The sequence below is a fragment of the Motacilla alba genome, chromosome 6, assembly GCF_015832195.1.
Source record: "Motacilla alba alba isolate MOTALB_02 chromosome 6, Motacilla_alba_V1.0_pri, whole genome shotgun sequence".
NCBI lineage: Eukaryota > Metazoa > Chordata > Aves > Passeriformes > Motacillidae > Motacilla > Motacilla alba.
The window spans coordinates 6,959,728-6,978,843 of NC_052021.1; the positions used below are offsets into that span (position 1 = coordinate 6,959,728).

At 41.4% G+C, this 19,116-nt stretch overlaps 1 protein-coding gene across 5 annotated transcripts in view; it reads left to right on the top strand.

The window, feature by feature from the left end:
* RHOBTB1 (Rho related BTB domain containing 1) overlaps positions 1–19,116 on the top strand; it is a 50,257-nt gene that overhangs the window by 12,694 nt on the left and 18,447 nt on the right. For 3 of the 5 annotated variants that reach the window (XM_038140316.1, XM_038140317.1, XM_038140318.1), the window contains exons 3-4: positions 17,748–17,949; positions 18,289–18,392. In XM_038140316.1, the coding sequence (XP_037996244.1) occupies positions 17,758–17,949; positions 18,289–18,392 (296 nt within the window). In that variant the 5' untranslated portion in view covers positions 17,748–17,757. Of the gene's footprint in view, positions 1–1,963; positions 5,899–5,924; positions 6,166–17,747; positions 17,950–18,288; positions 18,393–19,116 lie in introns of those variants that run through there. The other 2 variants (XM_038140319.1, XM_038140320.1) reach the window with 2 other exon arrangements.

Below are 19,116 nucleotides of genomic sequence, written 5' to 3' on the forward strand. Positions count from 1 at the left end.
GGGTGGCAGCAAAGGCAGCTTATCAAGAGTTTAAGGGGCCATCAGAGAGACAGTGACAGCACAAGTGAACAGGCTGGGACATACCTGGCTCGGCTGAGTGCCCTTCCAGCAGCGGGGACAGCCACGTCCGGGGCTGCCTGAGGCTGAGAGCAGCGAGGAGGGCGGAGGGCGAGGGAAGGGCTTATTCCCCTCTGCTCCGCACTTGTGAGGCGGCTGCTGAGAAACTGCTCAGTTTTGGGCTTCACTGTTCCAAAGAGGGATTGACCAACTGAGGACAGTGCAACCAAGGGCTGCTGATTCTGTGGGGAAACTGAAACGTGAGCTATACACAGACACACTCAGCGAGCTGCTTATCTAGCCTGGAGAAGAGAAGGTTGAGAGGGCATCTAATTACTACCTCAGGTAGTCACAAGGGGTTATGGGGAAACCAGATCTTCTCGAAGCTGTGCAACAAAAGGACAAAAGGCAGCAGTTCACAAGCAGCAGCAAGGAGGGTGTAAAGAAAAAAATTTTCTCACTGTTGTAAAAAGGCCATTTTCATAGTGAGTGGCTAAGCAATGGAACACATGGATTGGAGATTGTGGGCTGACTGTCCTTAACCAGATCAAGCTTTGAAGTTAGCTGTGCATTGAGGAGGAGGTTGGACTACATGACCTCTGGAGGACTCTTCCCACCTAAATTGATACTCTGTTTTGGAATGAGGTGGAGAAAATCAGGGTCTTGTAATTAACAAGATTAGATATGGAAGCAGGGAAATGCAAAAGCCAATATCCTGCACATAATTAGACTGAAAACTAAAGCATTGTCGAAATGTAATCCTCTGAAAAAAATGTAGATTTTAATTTTTATTCTAAAGTATAAGTATTGGCGTTTTCCTTCTATTGATGGTTTCTTTCCTGTTTACTCAGCTATTCAAAATACATGCCTATATTAAGCCTCCTATATCCCTTTTCTAGTGAAAAAGAATGGGGAAATATAATTCATAAGGCATACCACTGGTGCTATATATCATTCACAGAATGCTCCAACAAAATCTGGTGCACTGCGGGCTTCTTAAGGTCTTGCACTATATTTAGCATTCAATGAAGAACTGAAAAAACCCTAACAAATAAATGTATAGTGGTCTATGTTGGTGTCTAATGAAAACAGTGAAGGTATCATTGTGTGTGTTACATGTCTCCATCTCTGAGAATTAAGACAAATGTGGGATTGTAGAAAAAGGGATACAACTGGCCTAATCAATTTGCATAGCTGGCTGAGAGCAGATGTTGATGTCACTAAATAGAGATGCCTTACGTCAAATGCTAACCAAAGAGAAGAACGGACTGGGTACAATGTGCAGTAGTTTGAAAAGAAAGCTAATTAGGAATGCATGAGCATTTGGCAAGGGTACATTGCAGCCCTGAATGCAAACCTTTTAATACAAAAATTGTATTGACAGGAAATGAGTTGAATTTTATTTCGATGTTTATAGAGTATATTCTTACATCGTTTTATTCAAGGCATTTGTTCTCTTTATGAACTTTTTATGGATAAAATCTAATGAAATATATCCTAAACCATTACAAAAGCAGTTAGAAATTATTTTGATCTACCCACGTCATTGAAGTCTCTAAGCCTAATTGTGGGGGAAAAGTAGACTACAATGACAGGAGCTGGGTAATTCTGATGTTTTAATTCACATGCTGCCAGTTGGCTGAGACTACATATACCACATGCAATGGGTGGATGGTGAAGTCCATAACTGAAGTACCATGTTTCCTTATTTTGGTTGTACAACGTTCACTCATGTTCTCTTTGTATTGTTGAAAGCAAATTTCATGGACTGAAGAGAGCACCTTCTGTCCCTGTGAGATTGCCATATGCAATGTGGAACCCATACGGGACAAGTTACTTTGTTTTACTTAATTCCTTGGGCATTTAAATTATTTCCACTAACATTTTTTTAATCCAAACATGCTCCTAAAGTCTTCCAATGTGAAAGGCCTCTGCGTTCAAGTGTGAGAGAGAGACAGGATGACTCTAGGATGTCCTATACTATTTGGTTTTGGGTTTGGGCAGTCCCAGGCGGTCTCTGCAATGTCAGACCTGCCCTCTTTTAGTGAACGAGCTCAGTTCTGTAACTGTCTCTGCTGAGTGTGTAGCTTGTCATAGGAAACTGCATTTGTGCTTGAGTGTTGCAACCTAAAGCAGAAGGAAAATAGTCTCAATTATCCTGAATTAAAAGTTTGAGTGGATCCTCAGAGGGAGCAAAGAGCCTTGTCACCACATTTTTTAATCTTTTTTTTTTAAACAGACTGTACCTACACATCTAATACAGGGAAGAGCCTCTTGCTTCCACATAGCCCTTGGGTCTGGGATGTGGACTTTATAAGAATGCTGATATACAGAACTGTAAAATCTAAACCCCAGAGTTACCATGCTTAGACTATCAATCCTCTACAGATGCAGCAGACTTAGATTATGATGGGATGGTGAGAAGCATAGGCTCCCCCTCCAGAAGAGTTTGTCAAAGAAGCTAAAACAGGTGCTTGTAGTCATTTCTTCCTGCACTTCCTGTTATCCTTGACTGGTATTTTTACAACCTGTCTCCTCCTGAGCCTTTCTCTGGTGTCTCAGAAGTGCAGAGGATGGAAGGGCCTGAGGGCACTGAGCTTCAGTGTTTCTGAGCTCGTAGAAGGTTCCTTAAGGAGTTCTGCTAACACTGCATGTTGGAGCAGCCTCTGGAGTTAAACTGACTCTCAAGACTCAGGAGTAGAAAGGTTATTTGTAAACTCAGTTACAGTCTATGCACAACTGATGCTCTCTCCTGATGTTTTTTTAATCATCTGAGAAATATAGTCTCAAAACCAAAAGGTTAGTTTAGCCCCAGAGTAAAAAATAATGCATTGAGCATATGGGGATGTGGATTTACATTTGTGCTTTCAAATGCATTTTATAATTTAGCAAAACTAAGATAATTCTAAGTAGAATTCTCCATGGGAGCGAGTGTGTTTTTAAATTATTATTTTAGTCTTTTTTTATCCAGTTGTTCTCTCAATTGCGAGATAGTGTTTAAAGCACATAACTGAGCTGCAGTGACGGAGCTCACTTGGCAGCCCATAAACATGTTTTGGAAAGCTGTATTGACTTGGCAAAAGCAGACTATAGTTAAATGCTACCATGGTCCAATGCCATGTCCTTTAGGATTGCTTGCAAAGACAGAGCTTATTCCCTTCTCCCTTTCCCTCTAGCTGTTATTCCTCCCTGAAAACAAACAAATGAGAATGAAAAATCCAAGCTGGCTACCTGGAATACGTGAACATCCAAATGAGTAAAACTTTACCATTCATGTATTTTTAATGCTTATGTAAAGTCAGTGGGAATACTTGTGGTTTATTACTGTGCTTTCTTGTACCAAAGCCTAGAAACTGTCAGTTGCTCCACACCCTATTAGGGATGCATTCCAACCACTTCTCAATGTGTCGCTCAAGTTTATGGTCAAAACTAAACTGTTTGGTTTAAAAGTTTGGGAAAATGTAAATACACTTCCATACAAGATTATGTATCAGAGAACAGAGAATTTCTGGTTGTCCTGGAGTTTTATTTTATACTTTATTTTATACTGGAAAAGCTGCAATCTGAATTATGTATGAAGTTTTACATTTGTGGTAGGAAAGCACTGAATGGTAAAAATTGCTGTAGATGGTCATTACAATTGAAATGATATAGTAGCATGTACCTATTTCCACAGCAGCAGAAGCCTTTATCACCCTTTGATGAAACAGGAAAAAAGAAAGAAACTTGAGACCTTTTCTTTATCCCCATCAAAAGCAATGCTCTCTTTCTCTTTTTACCATTTTAAGCACCTGACTAATCTTTGTCATTGCAGTATTCTGCTAAATTTACTATTGTGCGCTAAAAATAACACTTTCTTCCTGTCCTCTTTCCTTTTTTTTTTTTTTTTTTTTTGTAGAAAAGCTCTGTAAAGAGCCAGATCTAAAGGTTTGTAGGATTTTTATTGGCTCGGTTTGGGAATTTTTTTGAATTGCAGTCCAACACTTCTTGAGTCAGTATCATGGCAAGTCTGGTTGCTTTGTATCAATTTGCTCTGACATGATGCTAACTTACCTGTTCTCACATTGACACTCACTGTTTGCAGCAGTGATAGTCCAGGTATTTTTAACAGAGACATGGGCTCTAGCTCTGATTTTTCTCCAGAAAGTGATCATTTAGACTGCAGGAAAAAGGCACCAAGAAGGAATTAAAAATTGACATACTGAAACAGGAATACCTTTTGTATAACACTGCTTTGCCCAGCCTCCTGAATTGAGCAGGATGAACATGAGGTTTTTCTGTTTTCCTAAAAATGGTGTATCTGAGAGACAAGTGAATACATGGGGTTGTTGTTCTTGCACAGAATGAAAAATTTAGCTCTCATTTGTGGATGAGAAAAATTCCCATAGAACTTGAAACTTAAAAAGCAGAAGGTAATTATACTACATATTTTAAATCTATTTACTTCTATTTTTACCTTTTGTTGCCTGCATTATCTACTTGATATTTCTTTGCTTGTAAATAGATGTCTGAGTGAGAGCTGTTTTACTTTTTGATGCATTTGTTTTGTCCATCCAAACTGTGCAAAGCTGGGAAAATAACACTTAATATTTGCCATGATTCATGTTGTTCTCCTGCCCCTAATAGCCTCCTTTGATATGAAGTTGCAAACTGTAATTTGTCCTGACATAGATGTACTCAACTGAAAATTGTTGCAGTCTGACCTGGTTAATGTAAATTTGGCTTCTGGGTATTTGAAAAATGTAAGTAATTGACTATAACCAAATGCATTTGGATACTGTTAAGCTGTTACTGGTACAGATAACTATTCTTATAAGTGGGGTTTTAAACAACTTTATAATGTTTTCCAACAAATTACTGTCTTAATGCTATGAGACTGCAATGTGTGAGTCCAGGTTGCTGTAAGAGAATATTTTTTGAATAGTGACTACTTTGAAATAGTCCCAGCTATGTCAAAAACTGTCCTTAGCTGCGTGATTGTGCCCATGCCCTTTACTGGTTAGTGACAATTTTGTTGATGTCAAGTGGTAAACACAAAGCCAGAGACTGCTGTTTTAGCAGGGAGCCAGGCGTGGATTGCAACTCACAGGAACTAGAGCTGCTTTCGCTGGTTTGAAAACACCAAGTCTAGACTGTCGCTGTAAGAGAAAGGGAGGTTGAGGTTTAATTGTGATGTGTGTAGTTTACCTGAAGGCTTCAAAAACTCCTGAGACTAGAGAGAAGTGATTTCAAAAGCTATCAGCAGCACCTGCAGTAAGAAATCACATGCCCAACTTAGGGCATCATCCAGGGAGGCTTTCAGGACCTTGGCACTGTGAACGTACTAACCGTATTTACAGTGTGTACGTATGAAGACTGCCTGTGTGGGGGGTGTCGCTTTGATTTCAAGTTGTTTCGTGTCCGAGCTTTTCCCGTGCGAGGCTGTGGCAGAGAGCCTGCGCTGCGGGCCGTGGGGCAGGGGCGGGATGCGCCCAGGGGCGGGTGCTCCCGGCCATCGCCGCTGCGGGCCGTGGCTCGCTCCGCCGGGCGGGCGTGCGGGGCGGCTCCATCCTCCGCCCCTTTACGCGCGGCCGCGGTTTCATGAATGAAATCCAATCGCCGCGATAAAAATAGACCGCGGGGCTGGCACGTCACGGCTGCCGCCGGCCGCGCCGCCGCCCGAGGCAGCGCCGCAGGGCGGGCCGGGCCGGGCGGGGACCCCGGCGGCGATGCTGCCTCCCTGCCGAGCCCCGCCGCCCTGAGCAGCAGCGGGAAGGGGGCGCGGTGGCGGCCGCCCCCCCCGCGGGGCTGGAGCCAGCCCCGCTTCACGCACCCCGGCCGCCGGGCATCCCGCCCTCCCGGGTAGGTGCCGCGTCGCCCGGCGCGATCGTGCTCCGAGCTGCCGGTGTGCGGGGCCGGGCCGGCCGCTAGCGGGTCCGCAGGGGGCGGATGGCGGCGCCCCGCGCGTCCCGTTTGCCCGCAGGTGTTCTCCCGCCTCGTCGGGAGAGAGCAGGAGGTGGTGGCATCCTCCCCTGCTCCGAGGACAGAGAGGGCTGAGTCCTTGATGAAGCAGATCTGTCTGGCTTCCTTTTCCAGCGAGGCCACGAGGTGCAAGGCAAAAATAGACGGGTATGATGTGTACGGGAAGCACTAACCTCCTGGCGCGTGGTACCTCTGAGTGTCACTTAGTGAAAACCCGGAGGATATCTTTTTTCCCTTCCCCTTTCTTTTCCCCTGCTTTGTCTGTGGAATCTACTGTGAGTTGCTCTGACAACAGCAGGAGGCTGGTGGGGGGTCTTGTGGCAAGATTATCAGGTGTCTATGTGGGGACCTCTCTGTGGTCCATAGAAAGGAGCTGTAGAGACAAACAGTAGTAGACTTTTGATCTGTTTAGTCAACCTTCGGTAGGTATTGTGCCATCTGACATCTAGAGTAAAAAGAAAGTCACTGGACGTACCGAGGCAGACTCGCTGGAGGAGTTGCTGTCTATTGGTCAAGACACTACTCTGAAGGCAACAATATACTTGTTTAAAAAATGATAATAATAAAAGAAAGCCCTTGAGGTTCTGCATATGGTCACAGCAAGAGCAAGGAAGTGATGCCAGAATAGTCTCAATGACTTTGTTCATCCTCAGTTTGTGTACTATTTCAGGACACACAGCTGACTTGAAGCCAAATGTTCAGCTTGGGCTGTAATAGCTTGAGCTCTACTAGAAGCTGAGGTGGAAATTAGCTTTTCCAGTGTGCTTAAGGGGAGTCCTTTAGCTGCTGGTCTTTCTAGGCAAAAATAATGCATGTGGGGAGAAACTCACCATTGTTAGGATTATGCTGAAGAGTTGTCATTACTGCTCAGTGTAAGTAGTAATATTTCAGTACAGGGTGTATTTCAGGATCAGGAGTCACACCTCGTGGAAATGGAATGGCTTTGTTTCTTTTCAGTATTTTTCTGACGTCCTCTTCCATTAGGTTATGCTTTTCTTTCTGTGTGTGTTGCATTTGCACTCCTGGTTCTATGTCTCAGATATACAGTGCATCTACACACTATTAAAGAAGGAAAAAAAAAGTAAGTTCAGTATTTGTACTAGGGTTCCTTATCTAAGTGATGTAATACTTAATGAGCATAAAATCTGGGACAGGCTCAGATGCACAGAAGAAAGATGCACTACTTATCCAAGAAGAAATAAACATCAATTTTAGCTCTGGGAAGCTTTCTAAAACTCCTGCTCTTTTAAAACTCCAAGCTTCATAAATACTGTAAAGCATTAGGCTGAGAGGAAGAGCTGATCACTTGACCAGTAAATCCTGATGTTTGATTCTTTGTTAATACATTTTATTTGCTGGAAAAATACTTAAGTCCTTTATCCAGATGTTACCCTGTGCTGGAGGGGACGAAAGGACAGAAGGAGGAAAAGCAAAGGAGCAACAGGTGTTTGACATGCTCCTCTCCTGCTCCCTTCCTTCCTGCCGGAAAAGTATACAAACATTGTAGAGCAAAGTATGTGCTTGGGAAGGGGAAAAGGAAAAGCTCAGGTGTCCTTGCTGCATACAGCAGACTTGCAGAGCAGCTAAGAGACTGGGTGATTGTATCCTTAGATCATTGGTGGAGTTCCTTAAAAGAGCCCAAAACTTTCTGCTGAAGGAGTGAGTGGTGCATGAGATATAATCGGTACACCTGCAGTGTGTGTGGTCATAGCTGGGGCTCTTTGGGATTGCAGACAAGTCATGAAATAAAAATATGGATTCCCTTTGCCTCCCACCCAACACTATTCTACTTTCTGTTTTCATCTCCTTTCTGTCTGACATGAAACACAAGATAGCAATTTCTTTCTTCTTTTTAAGTTTTTTTTTCTTTGTAAATGAGTCTCTGCGTGGCACTAGACATTACAAGTAAACCCTCCATCTATATGCCTCTTGCACTACTCCGTTAATAGTGCTGGATTTGCATTTGAGACATAAGTGCAGAACTTGACCCGTGATCTGAAAATAGCATTTAACTGAAGTCTGCCATCCTGAAGTGTTTGCTGTTCCAGTGAGTGTTTATGTCCTTGGGTGGGTTTTTCCTGCCGTCATTATGAGGTCTCACTCTCCTTTGATAGTTTCCTAGTGGTAATAGTGTCTGGGAATGAATAAAAGGAAATACAATGTTTTTCTAAGACCACTGATTAACAAAGAAGAGAATGCATAAGAAATGTCACATGAAGTTCAAGAAGCAAGAGCCTGATTCTATCTTTTGGAAAGAGAACAAGTACAGAATGAATTCTGTGCTAGAAGGTCACCAGTGTCTCTGGAATAGTCTGTGTTTGTAGCTCTAGTGAAGCTCGATAAACATTTTCCCCACAGAAATGCACAGAAGTTGTGAGAATGCCTTATTTGGTGGTGACTGTTGTTATTCTTTCAGTACTGTTGGGAACACTGCTTGGGAGCAGCATATAGTGTCAACACCTCATTCATGTGTGTGTGCAGTCACTAGCAACCTCTGCTAAAGTATCAGGATCAGTTTAATACTGCACAAGCATCTTAATTACATAAGAGTAAAATCAGGCATTTCATGGAGTTTATTATCATGAAACCTAGTAGTGTTGAGTCAGACTTTTCCAGGGACCCATGTTCCCTTAAGCTTTGAGTTTTACATGTTATCCCAGATACTCCTGGGCTTGGCAGTCACTACGGATTCAGCTGCAGCTTTGCCCCAGTTATATTAATCCAAATACCAAAGAAGGAATCAGAGCACCTGATGCTCTAGCTACACTGATGGATCATGTGATGCAGTAGCAGGGGATCTGGGAATGAAAAAATTGGTGCTGAGGACCCAATGTCCACACTGAACTCAGCTCAGGGACAAAGGGCAATACTTCAGACTGCCTTTAATCTGGTCCCATGGACTGAATGCTTATCAATGGTCAGTGGCACACCTTCCCTTTCAAAATTCAGTTTATGCACTCTGCACCTGATATGAACCAAACCATTGAATATTTGCTTCAAAAATGTATTCTTGAGCTGGATTAACATGTTATTAGCAGTGCATCCATATTCAGCTCTTGCAGCATAATTTTCTGTTGCAGAAGGAGACTGATCTGAGGACTTTGTGCATTTTATGGGTGGCTGCTTTAAAAAGTGCCAGCTGTTTGGTGATGGTTATCACCATCAATGGGTATTGTCCATTCTTCAGGAACTTGGTTCTCAGCCACTTTTATTCGTGTCAGCCACAGTTACGTTTGGTTTGTGATGATGTGACAGATTATGACCCACAGCAATGGCAGATCTTGGTCACTGCCCAGTCCCTTGTGTCTGCTATGATAATCTCTGGTGAGCGGAATGAACAGTCAGTTGTAGCCAGGTGTATCTGGAATCCTCACAAGATACATAGCTAAAGCTAAAGTGCCAGCCTTAAATCAGTCATGTGCCAGCTGTAGGGATGTTTCCCTCTTTCCAGGGATGGGTCCACTCTGTGCACTGTTTTCCACATCTCTGTGCACACCAAGAAAGAAGAAGCAAAAGGAGGCACAGGGGACTGCCTTGTGTAGTGGCTTTTTCTTGGGGTAGATTCTGGAAAATTGGTGAAGGAGGAGTGGCGGTGCTGCAGGCTCTGCCACCACGTAAAAACCACTCTTCCCGTATTCCCACACATGAGGTTTCTGAAATGGTTAAATGTCCTTCACCTGCCATGTGGGTTAATTTCTAGGGCGATGATCTCATCTCAAAGGATATCCCAAGGTATGTCACAGGTCAAAATAATATGTAAGCTGCTCAGTGTAATCAGCTTGTTGATTTCTGCCCTTCAGGTCTTCCTGAAGAGCTTGTCAGATACTTGACATAGCTCAAGTCTAATGCTGAACTCTACATTTGGGTCTCTATTTGGTCTGATAGACTGAGTGTGTATAACACAGAAACAGGTCCTTGTGAACTGCATTTTTTTTTTTTTTTTGAGGAGGCTCAGGAGAATCTGTTACTGTACCTAAAATTGAATGTTTTCACTCTCAGCTATTGAGCTGTCTGTTTTACACATTGTTATGTGGGAAGAAATTGTGTTTTACTAGTATCTCTGATTTTTGGGCATCTGAGGAAATGCTCATTCTTACTGATCAAAAGTTTTTGTGTCATCACAAGGTAGGTTGAGCTTGACAAAGGATCCTAATAATTAATAGAAACAAACAAATCTGGAGTCATGCAGGCAGAGAAAGAGCAGAGTGACTGGCACTTGACACAGCAAACCAGGAATTATTATTCCCTGTTTTTACAATTTCTGTGAGAGTTGTGGTGATCATTTGACTGAGAAGTTTTCTAGCAAACTTAAGAGACATCTGTTTTGTCTTCAATTTTACATCATCATTAGGTGCTGCTCCTTTCATTTCTGTGTGAAGACATGGTCAATTTTCCACTCCCTTTAAAAGTTGAGGGATAGAGTGGGGATTGTGGCAGCTGAATGGAAGCTTCTGAGAACTTCTCTCTTTAAAAAGTAAGAGGTAACATCCAGAAATGAATCTGTTGCTTATTGATCAAAAGCTGACATGAAAGAAGCTGGTTCAGGCAAGCCAAATGGAGTCTCTCTTGATGACAGCCTCAGTGTTTAACTTCTCCAGCTATATCAAATTTTAGCATCATTCTGAGGCATTTATCTCTTTGTTGATACTTGTCCTAAGCTATCCCAGGACAGATGAAGAAGGGTAGAACCAGGTTCTGCCAACGTGGAGGATAAAGGTGTTTCTGTTGACCTGCATTCTTGTGGGCAGCAGCAGCCAGGGTTATCTCATTTATCACCTTGTGCAGTGAAACATTTCCATCAGCTGCCCTTCTCTTCCTACCCATGGGAGAGCCCAGGGTCTCACATTTGCAATCAGGTCAGCTTTAGAATATAAGGGTTTTTCTCCTTCCCCAGTCATTGGTATATCTGTTGTTTTCTTCTGGTAATGGACCAGGCAGGGTAACTAGGTGATAAAATTCCAGAGTTAATCTTGAATTTCTTCCTTCTGAGGTAGTCTCTTCAGTCTTTCCATGTGAACTGCCAGAACTTTAAATAATGGCAAAAGAGTAATGCTGCTTCATCCTGGACAAAAATCCAGCCTGATATGCATCATGCCCACCTTTGTCCCCTGGTGACCTAGTGATCTGATCCCACCTTGAGTCTTACTACCCTTTGTCACCAGCTAGTTCTTTGATGCTGGCCAGGAATAGTTTTCCTTTTGAAACCAGTCTCCCCTGCAGGCCTCCTGTGATTTAATAAAATATTAACATTAATATACCCCTTGTAAAAAAATGTTTTGTCATGCTCTTTCAGCTTCTGGTAGTTTATCTGTTGCTTGATCCCATGTTGTGATTAACTTCATAAATACACTTGGTGAGGCCCTAAGTTAATTGATTCAATTAGACCAAACCACAAAACAGCATTTTAGCCCTTAACCTTTCCCCAAATCAGAGCTGTCTGTGAATTCTACGCTCTTGCACAGGTGAACACTAAGTTCCCCCTGCTTTGTCCCCTGGCATATCTGTGTTAATCCACCAAAGATTCTGAAACACCACATGGTGGGTTATATATTGAGCATGAACATTTCACACACTTGTTCTGGCTCATGTGCTTGTTGGTCCCTGCCAGCGTGCTGGTGCCTTGGGATTCTGCAGTGCAAGGTAGTGATTTCAGTGCCTGAAGGACTTGGCATTTTGTATCTCCTTTTCCAGTTTCCATGGTTGCAAGAAGTAATTTTTGCAACTTGGGGATGAAGGCAAGAGTGTTGCATAGTCTTGTAAATTTTTTTATATTCTTTTTGACATGTTATTGCCTAATGGCTCTCTGAAAGAGTCACTCCAAAGCTATACTAAAAAATACATCTCCAGAATAGATTGAAATATGGAGTAGCTACCAATGCACTTTTCAGGGAAGTGTGTTTTTTTGGGGATAGTTGTTGATGATCTTATTGCCTTACTGGTAGCCTGAGTTTTGCAGATAATTCCCACGCCCACCATTCATATTAAGTCATGTTAGACTTTGGTGTCTTTTTCCATTAGATTTCTCTTGTAAAATTGTGACATTTTAATTGTGGTTGGCACCCCCTTTGTTTGAAGGAGTTCCTGGTTTGCATGTTTGGTCAGATTACTGGACACAGGTTGAAATTATTAATTTTTTTTTCCCATTGAGTAGCTTGAAGAAAAACTCCGCTGAGCAGGCAAGTTTCTTGCATGCTGTCATTCTGAGCTGTCAACTGAAGAGTTTGCTCTTAGCACAAGAGCTAAGTAAAATGCTTGCTTTGAGGGGTCCTATAAGTACACAGCTAAGAAGTAAATGGCTGCAGGATCACTCCATAATCACTGATTAATGTAGGCACTCTGAAAAGGGTTGATAATTAGCTACTGTTCTTTGGAAAAAAAAAAAAATCTCGGTTCTGTTTTGTATATACTAAGTGAGGATTTTAAACATCTGGACATTTCAAAGTGGGCATTTAGAGGTCCACAGAGGTGGATTCCTGATCCTCCACCAGCAACTGGCTATTGGGTTTGCATTTTCATCCACCTTGTTTCTAGCAGAGAAAAATGCAATCATAGCTTCAGATATTAAGCTGCATTTTTAAAACAAATTAATGGTTATGATCTGGTATCTATTGGATATTAATACATCTACACTAATACAGAGAGTTAGAGGGATTTTGTGTGTCTGTTGTGTTCAGTCTGTGTACCAATGGACTCGATAATCGGGTGATGTGCTTCCTCTACAGATCTTTTGGAAAATTTCTCTAGAAAGGGAGTGTTTCATTATTGAGGCTGACCACCTTGCATGCTATGGCAACCACAACTGTTTCATGGTGATTATAATAACAACTCATTATTTTCCTCAATGAGGAAAAACTAAATGAAAAACCGAGCACCCCACAGCAATTTGAGGTGAAGCAACAGAAAAAGAAATTGGCAACCATAACCATCTGCAAGCCGTGGTTCAAAACAGTAGCCTTATATTTCTTTGGAAATAAATCAGCTTTATTTGGAATATTTCTTAACTGCTAATCAAGAGAATTAATTAAATTGCTTTATGTTAGATCTTGAGTCTGCTCACATCTCCTGCTTTTTTGGCTGCCTCTGTCTTCTCTTCATCTGCAAACAATCACAGGTGACAATGTAAAAATAGAACATGCTAAGAGATTTTTGAGATCCTATGTTATTCTTACGGGTATCTTTTTCCATTTCCATCCATCTGCTCATCTTGCTTTAGAACTGGCTTAAGCAGCTGAATTTTGTGTTCCTTTCTTTTGGAAACGATGATTTCTGATCAGACCTTTTTCCTGGTAGGTGCCTTGCTGCCCCTCATTTGATGGCCTTTCTGGTTTTTTCTGGCTTTTATGTCAGTGCCATTTCTGGGACTGGTCACACTTCCAGTAACTTTCCTAATGGTTTTACCCTGCTTTGTTTTGCTGGTAAACGAAGCTGTTGCTGGTTGTAGGTTGGTTTTAACAAGTTTTTCGTTGATCTTAGAATGTTATGCCTTTTTTTAATCTTTATATATACGCTGCTTTGTTCTTGTCTAACCAGTTCAATTTCAGTTCCAGTTGGTCTTCCTAGAGCTCAAATCCAGTTGTCTTATTTTTTTTAAGTTCTAGTTTTATAAATACATGGTTAGTATTTTTAATCAGTGTGATTATATAATAGGTTTAGCACCAGCTTAACCTAGAGGCTACCTTAAAAAAACTGACTGTGCCTGTATTCTTTAGATCTTGCATGTATTCCTGGCTTTAATCATTCCAGTAGCCAGAAGGCATCTGGCTACATTTGTAAGCATTTAATCAACTTGTTTTGCTAATTGTTTATACTGGAATTTGTTGTTAGCATCTGGTTTTACTTGAGATGTCTGAATATCTGTCCGGGCTTCTGCCTGTCAGTCTCTTCAGGAGCTATTTCTGCTTTAATCCCTTCCTGAAAACTAGTGAACAATATTAAAATTATCTGTATTTTAAACACATAGTTACATTACAGGTACTGGAGGATATTTAAGAACTTTCCTTAAGATAGCCACAGATCTCTACTTTTGTTTTTATTGCCAGTTTATTTTAATCTCTGTCCTGTGCAGTATTGAGTCATGCTAAAAATATCTTGGTTAGATTGCCATTGATCTACAGCTGGGCATTCAGGCATGCTGTGTCTGAGCCCTGTGATAACTTTGCTTTAATAAAGTTATTAAGTATATTGGAAAACTAAAACCCTAGCAATTTAAATTTTTTTTTCATGTGTTCCTTTTCTAGGATTTTCAGATAGTTGCATTGATTTATCTAGTTAATTTTATTTAGATTTGCCTGTTAATTTTAATCAGGCTTTGTTATCCTCTTTGAAATTTTTTTAAGATTCCAGACTTTGTACTTAATACATATTTTGTGACTGACTGAAGCACATTTTATGCAGAACTACCATTTAAGAACTTTGGAAGAATTTTTAAATCAAATTGTTATATAATATGACAGCTAATCTGTGTAACAGCTTTTTAATGGAATATTGGGTTGGAAGAAAAATTGATTTGGCATCTCTGCTTGGTAGTTTAAAACCAACCAGACACACTGGCTAGCCATGCTCCTTCATTTTGATTTCTATCCTTGTAAACATTTCCACATTCCATCTGTGATGTCTAGTCCATGCATGAATAAAATATGAAGTAATTTAATACCACATAATATGTCAAGGGGGTTGCTGTTTATTCTCAGACTTGAAACTTTTTAAGATCACATGCTGAAAGCTCTTGGGGTTTTGCTACTCATTTGGGGCCCTGCCTATGAGGCTGTGGTGTATGAACATGCCACGTTCTCTGTAGTGTGTAAAAAAAAAAAAAAAAAGGATTTTTTTGTACTTTTATTTATATCATGACTGAGGAGGAACAAGGAGTTAGCTCTTGGTTCTCTTCCTGTGTTTGGAATCACAGAGAGGGTACAGAGCCCGTGGCCGTCCCAGGTACCAGCCTCATGGGAGCTTCCATCCAGCAGGCAGCTGGGGCTGGATCACAGAAGGGAGCTGGGAGCCTCTGGAGTGCTATAGCTCCAGGCCAGTAACCTCTCAGGATGCAGGTTACAAGCCAGGTGAAGGGATAAAGGCTGTCTCTTAACAGCTTTGTGTCCTCAGCAGCCCAAACCCCGGTGCCGTGGGCCGGAGTCACAAGGCCCTGAAGGCTCACGTGTGCCCAATGCTCCGTGTGTGTTTGTGTGTTCAAAGAGTGTTCTCTGCTCTGCTGTGTGTGTGTGTGTGTGTTCAAAGAGTGTTCTCTGCTCTGCTGTGTGTGTGTGTGTGTTCAAAGAGTGTTCTCTGCTCTGCTGTGTGTGTGTGTGTGTGTGTTCAAAGAGTGTTCTCTGCTCTGTGTGTGTGTGTGTGTGTGTGTGTTCAAAGAGTGTTCTGTGCTGTGTGTTTGTGTGTTCAAAGAGTGTTCTCTGCTCTGCTGTGTGTGTGTGTGTGTGTTCAAAGAGTGTTCTCTGCTCTGTGTGTGTGTGTGTGTGTGTTCAAAGAGTGTTCTGTGCTGTGTGTTTGTGTGTTCAAAGAGTGTTCTCTGCTGTGTGTTTGTGTGTTTAGTGTTCTTTGCTCTGTGTGTGTGTGTCTGTGTGTGTGTTCAAAGAGTGTTCTCTGCTCTGTGTGTTTGTGTGTCTATGTGTGTGTGTTCAAAGAGTGTTCTCTGCTCTGTGTGTGTGTGTGTGTTCAGAGTGTTCTCTGCTCTCTGTGTGTGTGCAAAGAGTGTTCTTTGCTCTGTGTGTGTTTAGTGTTCTCTGCTCTGTGTGTGTGTGTGTGTGTGTTCAGAGTGTTCTCTGCTGTGTGTTTGTGTGTGTGTGTGTGTGTTTAGTGTTCTCTGCTGTGTGTTTTGTGTGTGTGTGTGTGTGTTTAGTGTTCTCTGCTGTGTGTTTTGTGTGTGTGTGTTCAGTGTTCTCTGCTGTGTGTTTTGTGTGTGTGTGTTCAGTGTTCTCTGCTGTGTGTTTGTATGTGTGTGTGTGTGTTTAGTGTTGTCTGCTGTGTGTTTTGTGTGTGTGTGTGTGTTCAAAGAGTGTTCTCTGCTCTGCATCTGGCACGTTGCAGAGCTCTGCTTGTGCAGCCATGCACTTGGGCCAGGATGCAGAGTGTCTGGGCCCACGTTTCAGTCTCAGGTAGGATAACTTCAAAATGTATTCTCATTTCGAGAGTCTGTGCTGCAGCATTTCCAGAAGCATTCGGTGTCTGTGGGAACATCAGTGTGACACAGTAGTGGCAAAAATCACTTTTGCTCCTTGTCTGTGTTGTCCCTAACTTCTCCCTCCTCACATAAATAAAGATTACAAATGTGCCTTAGCCATTATCGTTATTAGTACACAGTCCATAGTCATAATTTTATCTAAATGGGTAACCTTGAGTTCTGTCAAAGACTTTTGTTTCTTGGTGTACATCAGTTTAAATAATGAAAAAGAATACAGTTAAAATCAGTGTTTGACTAGTAGTTATTAAACATGATTTTTTTCTTAAATAGGAACATAGTGCCTCTGACAGTGAAAAATGGGCACCAAAATAGCTTGAATCTGTTATTTTAAACAGCCTGACAGCTAATATATAGTCTAAAGCTAAGTGTGAATGAGATGTGAATATTAAAGAAAGGTATTAAAACAAGTCATTGGATTTCTCTATCTGTAGTGCTCTCTTCTCAGAAAAGAGGACATCATCACTCCAGATGATGACCTGTGTTTTGTCAATTAAATTGCTGTAGGTTCCTTGCTGAAATAATTATTAGGCAAGCCTTCCTGAAAAGGTTTGTGGCTTGCATTTTCCCTGTACTCCCTCCTTGATTACAATTCCCTGGCAGAGTCCAGATTGTTCAGCAGACTGCTAGACATTAGAAAATCAAATTCAGATATATCAAACTATGATCCCACATATGAAAATGACAGACTGTAGTAAACATGCATGAGTTGATTTTAGTCTTTCAAATATCCATTTTTTCCAGCTTGCCTTTGTATCCAGACATTTGTTCAATATATTGCCATAGAATATTTAAGGAAATAGTTTCAATAATATCTTTCCATGAGGACAGTATCTTCAAAACATTTCTTCACTTTCCATTTCACATCAAAAAGAATTTCTAGGTATAGATAAGTATATTTGCAGGTTCCTGCTTGGCTCTTTGGTTTCATTTTAGTCCATGATTTATACAAACTTCTCCTTGGACAATTAAGAGTGTGTGATACTTGCAGGGTGTAATGGGAATTGTGGTTTTGCAGCGAACAGTCTCTGGAGTTGTCTTACAAGTGAGTTTTATTGTGTGCTAAAGCCATCTGTGTGATTTGCTGTTAGCAATGTTGTCTGGACAGCCCTAAATCAAATCCTGAATGGGTAGGGCTGCAGAAGGCAGGTTTATACTGGTAGCCTTCAGGTTAAACCCACTCATGCCCAGGCTTTTTTTCCTCCTGGCATAAAAAGTATTAGCAAGAGGTAAGTTTATGCTAGCTGTCCTTGTTTCACCAAGATCTATCTTCTGCAAACAGGCTTGTGTTTACAGAAACCAAAGTGAAAATAGCATGTGAGCAGCATAAAGCCACTGCGGTCCAAATAGTTGTGTATTTGCATAACTGAGCAGTATTTAAAGGACTGGCTGGCCTACTTTGGGACAGTTCACTACACACTTTTCCTTAAGAGTTTATTGTCTCCAGGCATCTCTCAAGAAGAGGAAGTAAAAGGCTCTGATTCTAAACAGCTCTGTTTTCACACAGAAGTAGAAAACGACTTTAACTGTCTTGTTCCAGTTTTTGATAAATGGACATTGACATGGACTACGAAAGACCCAACGTTGAAACTATCAAGTGTGTGGTGGTTGGAGATAATGCAGTGGGAAAGACTCGTCTGATCTGTGCCAGAGCCTGCAACACAACCTTGACTCAGTATCAGCTGCTGGCAACGCACGTCCCGACCGTCTGGGCCATTGATCAGTACCGTGTCTGCCAGGAGGTAAGGGCTGCAGGTGTGCAAGGTGTGCAGCACATGCTGTGAGGTGCTGCTATTGTTTCTTGGCAAGCCTTACCCTGCCAGGATGCAGCAATGAGCTCACAAGTATTTTACGAGTGACCTCTACTGCAGCCATGCTCTGATATACCTCTAGATCTAAAGTAATTTCTTCATCAAACCTATTTTTAGGGATATAAATGTTCTGCCTGTTTTATAAGATACATCATTGGGTAAAAACTGCATGAGATAGACCCTTGACCTAGTATTGGACCTTTTGATGGGTGAATTGCCAAGCAACTGTCTGATGCAGGGAAAGAGAATGTTTTGTGTGTTCTCTTCTAGGTCCTTGAACGCTCAAGAGATGTTGTGGATGAAGTGAGTGTTTCCCTCAGGCTGTGGGATACTTTTGGGGACCACCACAAAGACAGGCGCTTTGCTTATGGAAGGTAAAGTGATCCAAGTAAAATTTTAAGAAATGCTTGCATTCAAATTTTGGGGTAGAAATAAATTGTAAATCTAAATTTTGAAAAGCAAGGACTTAGCAATCACGGGTATTCATGTTCCTGCCCACTGCAAAGAGGATTATCTGCTGGAAGGATTAAAAAGATATAAATATTTAAAAAGCAGCATAGTTTTACTACGCTACATTTCCTTGAACAGCCTGCTAAGCTCTGTCAACAACTGTTGTCCTATTTTGAATTTTAAAGAACATTCTCCAAAATAAGATCGTAGTTTCACAAAATTGAACATGAGCATTCTCTGCCTGTATATGTACTGTTTAATATGGTTGCCTAACAAGCAACAAACAAGGAGAGATGTTGGGAAATACCACTGTCACTCAATGAAATATTTATTTTATTGAAACCTGTGATGTTGAACGGGCAGCTAACCTCTTGAGAGCAGAGCTAGATTCATGAAAGATGAAGCTCCTCTGTATTTCCTTAATTAAAGCTGAGGTTTTTCTTCTATAAATATAAAATGTCTGTTAGTGAATCAATTAACCCTGGAAATTCTAAAAATATATATTTAATAAATATATATTTAAATGAATGTGATCTAGATTTTTCCAGCATGTATTCTATATGTGTGTGTATATACATATGTTTGTAAAAGTTCAGCATAGTTTCAGCAAGGACTGAAGCCAGTGATAGTCTTTCTGGTTTGTTTAAT